Source organism: Electrona antarctica (assembly GCF_951216825.1).
Source record: "Electrona antarctica genome assembly, chromosome: 11".
NCBI classification, from domain to species: domain Eukaryota; kingdom Metazoa; phylum Chordata; class Actinopteri; order Myctophiformes; family Myctophidae; genus Electrona; species Electrona antarctica.
In genome coordinates, this window is record NC_136792.1 from 1648499 (window position 1) to 1659473 (window position 10975).

Sequence of the window (10975 nt, forward strand, 5' to 3'; positions counted from 1 at the left end):
TCTGTCTGTCTGTTTATCTATCTATCTATCTATCTATCTATCTATCTATCTATCTATCTATCTATCTATCTATCTATCTATCTATCTATCTCTATCCGCTCACAGCTGAATAAGATTTTAACAGGTGCAATCAAAAGTGTGCAAGGAAGCACATTTGGCTATCTATTATTATCATCATATAGGTTCATTACATATTCATATAGGCTATGAGGTTGTAGATCGGCTATCTGCACCCACACAGTGCGTAGCCATAACGCATCATTGAATAATGCGTTATTTTATCGATTAATTTAATTCTAAATTAATGATCTATTATCTTAGTGCTGAATCCGATTGCAATGTATGCAATGGCTATCATTGCATCACACCCACACACCCAGCACTATATAAAGATATCGCTTAGAAATGTATTGTAAATAAATCAATTAAAACAATAAATGAATGTATTGTCTCCTCCGGTGACAATACACAGGACTGAAAAAAGATAGGCGATATGGAAACAAGGATAAGAACAGATATGATCAGGCACAAAGCATGAATTGTCTTGATGTTGTATTGTGTTTTTGTTTCTGTATAATAAAGTAGGCCTAGGCTATTAAAAAAAGGGCGATCATCATAATCAATAATCATAAATGGGGTGCACCGGGAGATCCACGGCCGCGTCCGAGGGACCCGTCCTGTTCCGACGGTCCGTCCCGCACGCAAGATTGCTGTAGGCTACTGTACAGTACAGTACTGTGCTAATCTGTTAGCCCTACAGTCGGCTAGCTAAAAACATATTGGAAGCTTCCGGATCGGTTCCGGGTGTGTTAGAACTACAAGCGGAAAGAGGACTTCATTTTCCATTCATGTAGACGAAAGACAGATATTGGAAATTGAAAAAGGGCATTTTTGGATTTTCGATTTTCGATTTCAGAATACTTGTTATCTTGGCAAGAAGTTGTGTTTAACAAAAAAGAAAAACGCGATTTGAGTCAATTTTAGTTTTCCATCCTTGTAGTTAAAAAGCTGATATTGAAAAACAAGCCAATTTTCGATTTTCAATTTTGGGACACCAGACAGAATATTGATTGAACACAAGATACACGGATTCCTGTACATGTACATCTGTACAGTAGGGCTGCACAACATTTCATATCTCTGTATTTATGCCAAATATTGTGATATCGATATGATACGATATTACCGTTAACATTTCATATTCTATATTTTAAGTGTTGCAACATTGAAAATTAAACATTCAAAAAGTGTGTTAGTGAGTTTGCTTACGCACTGGACCAGAGGAAACAACGTGATTCTGAATCCATCGCAAGTCAGCAGGGAGTCAAACATTCTGATATTTAATATACTGTGTGCGTGCGTGCGTGCGTGCGTGCGTGCGTGCGTGCGTGCGTGCGTGCGTGCGTGCGTGCGTGCGTGCGTATGCACAGGCGTGTGTTTGGGCCAGTAGTTTTGGCTCTGTGGGCAGGTTGCCAAGTCCTGCTGGAAAAGTTAGATCAGCATCAACAAAAAGCAAGATATGGAAGCACACAGTGCTGTAGCTCTGGTCCATAGCTCTATAAATGCAACGCATTAGAGCTATGGACCAGAGCTAACAGTGCTGTAGCTCTGGTCCATAGCTCTATAAATGCAACGCATTAGAGCTATGGACCAGAGCTAAAAGTGCTGTAGCTCTGGTCCATAGCTCTATAAATGCAACGCATTAGAGCTATGGACCAGAGCACACAGTGCTGTAGCTCTGGTCCATAGCTCTATAAATGCAACGCCTTAGAGCTATGGACCAGAGCTAACAGTGCTGTAGCTCTGGTCCATAGCTCTATAAATGCAACGCATTAGAGCTATGGACCAGAGCTAACAGTGCTGTAGCTCTGGTCCATAGCTCTATAAATGCAACGCATTAGAGCTATGGACCAGAGCTAACAGTGCTGTAGCTCTGGTCCATAGCTCTATAAATGCAACGCATTAGAGCTATGGAACAGAGCTAACAGTGCTGTAGCTCTGGTCCATAGCTCTATAAATGCAACGCATTAGAGCTATGGACCAGAGCTAACAGTGCTGTAGCTCTGGTCCATAGCTCTATAAATGCAATGCATTAGAGCTATGGACCAGAGCTAACAGTGCTGTACAATATCATAATAGACGGTTGTGTTGAGACCCTGGACTTGATAAAACACAGTGATGATTTAGGCCATGTCATCTGCATGCTGTTGGTCCACTGACAGTGGAAGCCTCAGTATGTTGACAAGCTTTTATGGAGATGCTGATTTTCCTTTCCAGCTCGATTTGGCACCTGCCCACAGAGCCAAAAGTACTAGTAACTGGTGTACTGACCATGGTATTACAGTGCTTAACTGACCAGCCAACTGGCCTGACCTGAACCCCACAGAGAATCTTAGTTTTAGTCACCTGGAATGTTTTAGTCTAGTTTTAGTCGACTAAATGTCATAAGATTTTAGTCGACTCAATCTACAGTTGATTTAGTCGACTAAAATGTCTTTTGGCGGGCCTTGATGGCGTCGTAATGACTGATTTTACACTTGCTGAAAATAGCCGATCTACAAGCTCACAACTTGTCCCGCTGCGATGCGTTGTGTGCTTGTAGATCTGCTATTTTCAGCATGCAACCAAGTGTAAAATGACTTATACTGGATCTCTTGTCCACTAGTCCCTTCCTAACATGTTAGTCTAGTTTGTATCTGTTGTCAATACATTTAGTATTAGTTTTAGTCAACATAGCTTAGTTTTCATTCAGTTTCCATTTAGTTTTGGTCAGTGAAAAAAGGTAGTCGACGAACATTTTTCGTCTTAGTTTTAGTCGACAATAACAACACTGCTGAGTGCATTGCATTGTTTCTGAACTGTTTAATTTGTCTAAAATTGTTACATGTGATAAACGCAGATGTGTATAATAAAGAAGCAATTGCTTTTGATTTCATCCTACCCCTTTCCTTAACAAGCCACATGTTGGGAGGTTAGGGGAAGTTAGACCTATATTTTAATATATTTATTAAAACAGATTTATTGAACAGATTCCTTCAAGACAGGAGCCGTTGGCGAACACACACTAGACGTCACTTCAAGGTCCACCGTTAAGAATGAAGACCAAGTATGCCTTCATCTTCATCTGCATCGTGGCCCTGGTCATCATCGAACAGGAGACCAACATCTTATCGAGGTGAGGGAGGTGGCCTTCATATTGAGATGCAGTGGAAGTTACGGGTCCATTTGGTTCCAGTTGTATACTGTTGTAAACATGTAAATGTCCAATCGGTTCCTAAACCTGTAAATGTCTAATTGGTTCCTAAACCTGTAAATGTCTAATTGATATGATATGATATAGTACTTTATTGTCAATTCGCACTGAAATTTGTCTTGTGGCCCAGCGGCCTGGTACAGAGCAATGTCCACAGCTCAGTCTAGTCCTGGCTAAAAACCTGATTAAGCCTCAAAGTCGACTGATGGACAAAATACTTCTTCAGTCTGACCTTATTGTATGCTGGTTCCTATATATAATTGGTTCCTATTCCTAACTATCTATCTATGATTTTGCTGGTGAGCCCCTGGAACCCCTTCAAGGACCCCTGGGGGTCCCCGGAGGGCCCGGACCCCCACTTTGAGAACCGTACTGTAATATCAATTTTGCAGGTGCAATGAAATTACAATTTGCAGCACCCGACCCGACTGAACATAGACAAAAAGTAGAAAGAAATTAAAGACAAAAAATACACTGCGCAAAATCTAAACAATATAAAGTATAGGCCTCTACTGTATGTGTGATGGAGATGGAGATTTAAGGCCCACACATACCCCAGTTTTAGGTGATACGGTGACGACCGCGGTCACGGTGGTTGGGAAAACTACAACATTTGTTTGTACGCTGAATTAGTTTATGTGAAATGTGAGCTAATCAATCCAACATGTCTCATCAGGGTCTCTGATGAGCTGATCCAGAGAGTGACTCCACATCCGACGCCACAAACCCAGCAGGGTCTGCCGTCCGAGGAGCCAGAGGTGGAGGAGGACATCATGGACGCCCACAGCCACAGCGGAGGCCACAAGCACATCCTAATCCTCGCCACGGCCAGGACGGGCTCCACGTTCGTGGGGGAGTTTTTCAACCAGCACGGCGACAATATGTTCTATCTGTACGAACCCCTGCATTACGTAGATGCCATGCTGAAACGCACCACCAACGGGTCGGTGTTGGCAGGGATCCACAAGGACGTTCTCCAGGGACTGTTCCTGTGCGACTTCACCCCTCTGGAAAAGTTCATTTCTCCGCGGCCTCTGAACCATGTGACGCCCACGCTGTACGCTAGACATGCCAGCGCAAATCTCTGTGAAAAGCCTGTCTGCACTCCAGGGGTCAAGGATGTGTGGTATTGCAGATTTTTATAACTTTTGTTTTCACGTAGAGCCAGTATTCGGCCAGTCAATCTATGCTACAAAGGGGCGTGACCCAGAAGATATTGCAATAGTAATGTGATATCGTTAATTGGTCCTAATATCCTCCTACATCAAATATATTAAAAGTTTTCCTTCATGGATTTAGTGGAACATACTTTTTTCCATTCCAAGCATTCAGTTTTGCACGAAAAAAAAATCCTTGGGCTAAATTCGGCCATAGAATGCTGACCTCATCACATTTGTGATGACCGCTATGGCCGTTTTTAGCCCCAAGGATTTTTTTTTCGTGCAAAACTAATGCTTGCAATGGATTCAGAATCATGAAAACCCCCTAGTTCATGGCTAAGCAAGGCTACTTACTTCAATCTGTATAGGCTTTTGAATGTCACCACAAAACTCACATTAGCATATTAGCACATTATTGCTGATGTACTGTATAGGCATTGTTCAGTCTATACTGTATAGGCTGTGCATAAACTGCATATCACTGTATGAATGATGTAAAAGGATATATGGGAACGTAATTCTGTTTGTAAGATAAGATTTAGGCTATTATGCATAGGGGGATTCAACAGCCAGGCTAATTCATTCAGGAGTCTGAAAGCCGTTGCAATTGCAGAGGGAAGCCACAGCGTTTTACAGTAGGCTCTGTGCGGGGTATCCAGAAAGTACCATTGTATGGTTAACTGATCCAGTTACCTTTCCCATAGCTTAGTTTGATTGGCTTATTGGCAGCAATGGAAACAAATATGACACCCCCGGCCTCGTATTTGTTTCCGGTTCAAATTGGCTGCAGGGAAATTAACCCGAACCCGAGTATGCAACCTTCTGGAAACCCTGGACTACAGTTATTCAGAGAGTCTTGTTTTGACTCCACACTAAGGACTTACAGCTAGATATGTCCCTCTCTTCACCCAGGTGTAAAAAAAGCTGCGGGCCTCTCAACCTGACCCTGGCGTCCCAATCCTGCCTCACTAAAGAGCACCGCGCCATGAAGACCACCCGCCTGCGCCAGCTAGACATCCTGCGTCCCTTGGTGGAAGACCCTCGTCTGGACCTGAGGGTCATCCAGCTGGTGCGAGACCCCCGGGCCATCCTGGCGTCCCGCATGGCGACCTTCCCCGACATCTTCCAGAAGTGGAGGACGTGGGCGCAGCAGGGCAAGGTGCCCGAGGACGACGAGCAGGTGAAGTGGCTGAAGGAGCAATGCGACAGCGTCCGCATGTCGGCCATGGTGGGTCTGAGCCGGCCTCGCTGGCTGCGGCGACGCTACATGCTGCTGCGCTACGAGGACGTCACCCGCTACCCCATGCAGAAGGCCGAGGAGATTTACAGCTTCGCGGGGATACCGTTCAGTTCACAGGCCAGGGAGTGGATTCTGAGGAACACGCAGACCACGCCGGCGAACATCGATCCTTACTCCACCATGAGGAACTCCTTGGAGCAGGCGGACAAGTGGAGGTTTAGCCTGCCGTACGAGCTGGCCCGGGTCGTTCAGATGGTGTGCGGGCCGACCATGGAACTGTTTGGGTACAGCCTTGTGGACGATGAGAAGATGTTGGTCAATAGGTCTGTCAGCCTGCTTGACCCGTTGTACCTGATGTAGCAAAGATTTAAGCAATATTACACGAGAGGGGGTGGTTTAACGTCATTAACGCACGCCTGCGATACTGCAGGAACGAGCCTGCAAGGCGAGTTCCGAAAGCAATGCAGAAGTGCATCAATGACGTTAAACCACCCCCTCGAGTGTAATGTTACAATTATACAACAGTAAAAGTCATTACACACTGGCGAATTAGCGACGCGAATTATACGTGCGAATGACCTGTGTAATGTTAAAACTAAAAAAATCGCTGAAAAAACATATTATTTTAATGGCAGATGTAGTCACTACGACCACAAATGTCGCAAGAAACTAGCTAGCCTAAAGCCACCCAGTTTGCTGCTCTCTGGGAGAACAGAGCAGCTGAATGCTTTGTTTTGATTAGGTGTGGAGTGGTGCTCGTTTGAACCACGGCTAGAAGGCTGTTTCAACCAATCATATTGCTTCCTCAAAACGACCTGTTGTATAATGTGCTTTTAATTGTTGCAGGTGGATTGATGGCCAAAAGGTTCCGTTTCCACACCCAAACTAAACGGGTCACGGGACAGACACGAGATGAGAATGATGCTTTACCAGTGATCAGACATTTGATCCACACACAATTATGTCAAATTATACACACTTACCAGTTATTTGCCTCAATGACACTAACAGGATGTAAGGGATACAACATTCATTGTGCCATAATTGTATTGCATAGTGTGTACTGTGTATTGTGGATTTGCACAGTACTGCATGTATTGTTGTATCGGTGCATATAGGACCCCCTCTAAAATGAGATGCTGCATCTCAAGGGGCTCCTCTATTCTGACGCAATGCTCACCCTTATTATAATCCACAAGACAACCTGTTTATTGTAGAACGGATATATTTGACGATATGGCTTTAAATATTTGACTCGGGTGAAGTTGGCAGTAATGTGAAATTGTATTTTGTGACGTCTATGCTATTCTATGTGTTTTAACTTTGGTCTGCCTCGCGGGATACTGTGCCAAAATCATGTTCTTCATGTCATCAGACAAATGCCATATATATTATTCTTTAATAATCATCATTCTTGGGCCATGCATTTTATGTAAAATATAATGCCATAAAGAGTGTTGTAATGATCTGCAGGACGCGAGGGGATAAATACACATCTTCTTTCCTTCATTGTATTTGTCAGGTCAAGTGGTTTGTACAGTATGTAGCAAAGCTAAGTATCTGGGACTCTTAGTAGTCTATTGGCTATGGTGATGCCTATGATACTTAGTATCCTATTGGCTATATGGCGATGCCTATGATACTTAGTATCCTATTGGCTATGGCGATGCCTATGATACTTAGTATCCTATTGGCTATATGGCGATGCCTATGATACTTAGTATCCTATTGGCTATGGCGATGCCTATGATACTTAGTAGTCTATTGGCTATGGCGATGCCTATGATACTTAGTATCCTATTGGCTATATGGCGATGCCTATGATACTTAGTATCCTATTGGCTATGGTGATGCCTATGATACTTAGTATCCTATTGGCTATATGGTGATGCCTATGATACTTAGTATCCTATTGGCTATGGCGATGCCTATGATACTTAGTATCCTATTGGCTATGGCGATGCCTATGATATGTGGTAACGTAAAATATAGTCCATACGCCATAATGCAATATTCTGTCAATAATTACACTATACATTTGGTCACTGTGCTAATTTGATGCAGGTTGAGTGGAGACTCATTGTCTGGTCAAAAGTGCTTAGTCTGGGGGCCTTCCTTCATTAGAAGTCCTCAGTAAAGTACCCTGTGGGCAGGCTTTGTTCTAAACTGTTTGAGGCTTGGTGAGGTGTTGGAGACATTTAGTATTCTATTGTCCTCCAGGAACCGCCAAGGAACTTTCTGAGACAGCTATCTCTCTGTCAAGTGCTGTATGTAAATCTTAACTCCACCCTTTCAGAATTCAACTGTTGTTTTGTGAAGGTATATTTGTTCTCATGTTGTCAATGTAAAAGTCACTAGTCTTAACTGGCCACCACGGTGGTCAGGCAGTCTGCTGGGAGCTCCCGTGGCCCGGCTTGGCCATGGGGCGAAGCTCTCTCTCTCTGTCTTTGGTCTGAAATAAATGGTCAACTCTGAGATCTCAGTTCACATCTCTGCCTGTTTCTTCGATGCTTTTGACAAGGTTTTTCACTACTCTACAAGTTTGCTATTCAGTCTAGGGAGTTTATTTCTCTCTGGTTTAGTATAGTTTTGTGGTTAGTTGTGTGTGAAGATACATGACAGATACTTAGTATCCTATTGGCTATGGCGATGCCTATGATACTTAGTATCCTATTGGCTATGGCGATGCCTATGATACTTAGTAGCCTATTGGCTATGGTGATGCCTATGATACTTAGTAGCCTATTGGCTATGGCGATGCCTATGATACTTAGTAGCCTATTGGCTTAAACAGTGAGCCTGTTTTCAGCCGGATGTCAGGGTTAAAGTGTTTAGCTATAGCTACCTAGTGAGCCTGTTTTCAGCCGGATGTCAGGGTTAAAGTGTTTAGCTATAGCTACCCAGTGAGCCTGTTTTCAGCCGGATGTCAGGGTTAAAGTGTTTAGCTATAGCTACCCAGTGAGCCTGTTTTCAGCCGGATGTCAGGGTTAAAGTGTTTAGCTATAGCTACCCAGTGAGCCTGTTTTTAGCCGGATGTCAGGGTTAAAGTGTTTAGCTATAGCTACCCAGTGAGCCTGTTTTTAGCCGGATGTCAGGGTTAAAGTGTTTAGCTATAGCTACCCAGTGAGCCTGTTTTTAGCCGGATGTCAGGGTTAAAGTGTTTAGCTATAGCTACCCAGTGAGCCTGTTTTTAGCCGGATGTCAGGGTTAAAGTGTTTAGCTATAGCTACCCAGTGAGCCTGTTTTCAGCCGGATGTCAGGGTTAAAGTGTTTAGCTATAGCTACCCAGTGAGCCTGTTTTTAGCCGGATGTCAGGGTTAAAGTGTTTAGCTATAGCTACCCAGTGAGCCTGTTTTCAGCCGGATGTCAGGGTTAAAGTGTTTAGCTATAGCTACCCAGTGAGCCTGTTTTCAGCTGGATGTCAGGGTTAAAGTGTTTAGCTATAGCTACCCAGTGAGCCTGTTTTCAGCCGGATGTCAGGGTTAAAGTTTTTAGCTATAGCTACCCAGTGAGCCTGTTTTCAGCCGGATGTCAGGGTTAAAGTGTTTAGCTATAGCTACCCAGTGAGCCTGTGGCCCATACATATATTATGCCACATATATTCCATGTTTGGGATTTCAATAATTGGGTCTTTAATATCAGTACAGTTGCAGGAGAAAAAGGGCCACTTAGGTGAATGGGTGCGTAGGATACTTGAGAGCTACACATTAGGTTATTACAGTAGGCCTAGATAGATAGATGGCTTCTCAGAGTGTTATTTGAGGACAGGAGGATTATTTGAGGACTTGTTTGTCAACATAGCTTAAGTTGTGGTTCCATTAAGGTGCGGTGCTGTAGTCTATGTGTTTAATGCATGGCATGGCGTGATTGATTTCTAGGAATGCAGTGTCACAATAGTTTGACGCAAAGGTGCCTAACCCTGATCAGAGGTGAGGAAGAGGTCTGATGGGGAGCCTGTGGACCCTCCGAGGGTCTCCATGAGTTATGCTTGTTGAGTGTTATTATAATATTAGTTGGCGGTGCTTCTCAACAGATGACATGCCATGTTTTCATCTTTTCCACTGTGGTCACATACCGTTGAGTTGACTCACACATACTGTACGACGTAGTGCTGCAGGTAGGTATCACGTACAGTACCACATACCGTACGACGTAGTGCTGCAGGTAGGTATCACGTACAGTACCACATACCGTACGACGTAGTGCTGCAGGTAGGTATCACGTACAGTACCACATACCGTACGACGTAGTGCTGCAGGTAGGTATCACGTACAGTACCACATACTGTACGACGTAGTGCTGCAGGTAGGTATCACGTACAGTACCACATACTGTACGACGTAGTGCTGCAGGTAGGTATCACGTACAGTACCACATACTGTACGACGTAGTGCTGCAGGTAGGTATCACGTACAGTACCACATACTGTACGACGTAGTGCTGCAGGTAGGTATCACGTACAGTACCACATACTGTACGACGTAGTGCTGCAGGTAGGTATCACGTACAGTACCACATACTGTACGACGTAGTGCTGCAGGTAGGTATCACGTACAGTACCACATACCGTACGACGTAGTGCTGCAGGTAGGTATCACGTACAGTACCACATACCGTACGACGTAGTGCTGCAGGTAGGTATCACGTACAGTACCACATACCGTACGACGTAGTGCTGCAGGTAGGTATCACGTACAGTACCACATACCGTACGACGTAGTGCTGCAGGTAGGTATCACGTACAGTACCACATACTGTACGACGTAGTGCTGCAGGTAGGTATCACGTACAGTACCACATACTGTACGACGTAGTGCTGCAGGTAGGTATCACGTACAGTACCACATACCGTACGACGTAGTGCTGCAGGTAGGTATCACGTACAGTACCACATACCGTACGACGTAGTGCTGCAGGTAGGTATCACGTACAGTACCACATACCGTACGACGTAGTGCTGCAGGTAGGTATCACGTACAGTACCACATACCGTACGACGTAGTGCTGCAGGTAGGTATCACGTACAGTACCACATACCGTACGACGTAGTGCTGCAGGTAGGTATCACGTACAGTACCACATACTGTACGACGTAGTGCTGCAGGTAGGTATCACGTACAGTACCACATACTGTACGACGTAGTGCTGCAGGTAGGTATCACGTACAGTACCACATACCGTACGACGTAGTGCTGCAGGTAGGTATCACGTACAGTACCACATACCGTACGACGTAGTGCTGCAGGTAGGTATCACGTACAGTACCACATACTGTACGACGTAGTGCTGCAGGTAGGTATCACGTACAGTACCACATACTGT

At 44.4% G+C, this 10975-nt stretch overlaps 1 protein-coding gene across 1 annotated transcript; it reads left to right on the top strand.

Moving 5' to 3' along the window:
- Positions 1 to 3095: 3095 nt before the first annotated feature.
- Positions 3096 to 6013, top strand: LOC306932984 (carbohydrate sulfotransferase 3-like; the record flags this gene model as incomplete). Its single annotated transcript, XM_079514954.1, has 3 exons — positions 3096 to 3175; positions 3930 to 4310; positions 5326 to 6013. The coding sequence occupies 3 exons, from the start codon at positions 3096 to 3098 to the stop codon at positions 6011 to 6013; spliced, it is 1149 nt and encodes a 382-aa protein (XP_079371080.1).
- Between the last annotated feature and the right edge of the window lie 4962 nt (positions 6014 to 10975).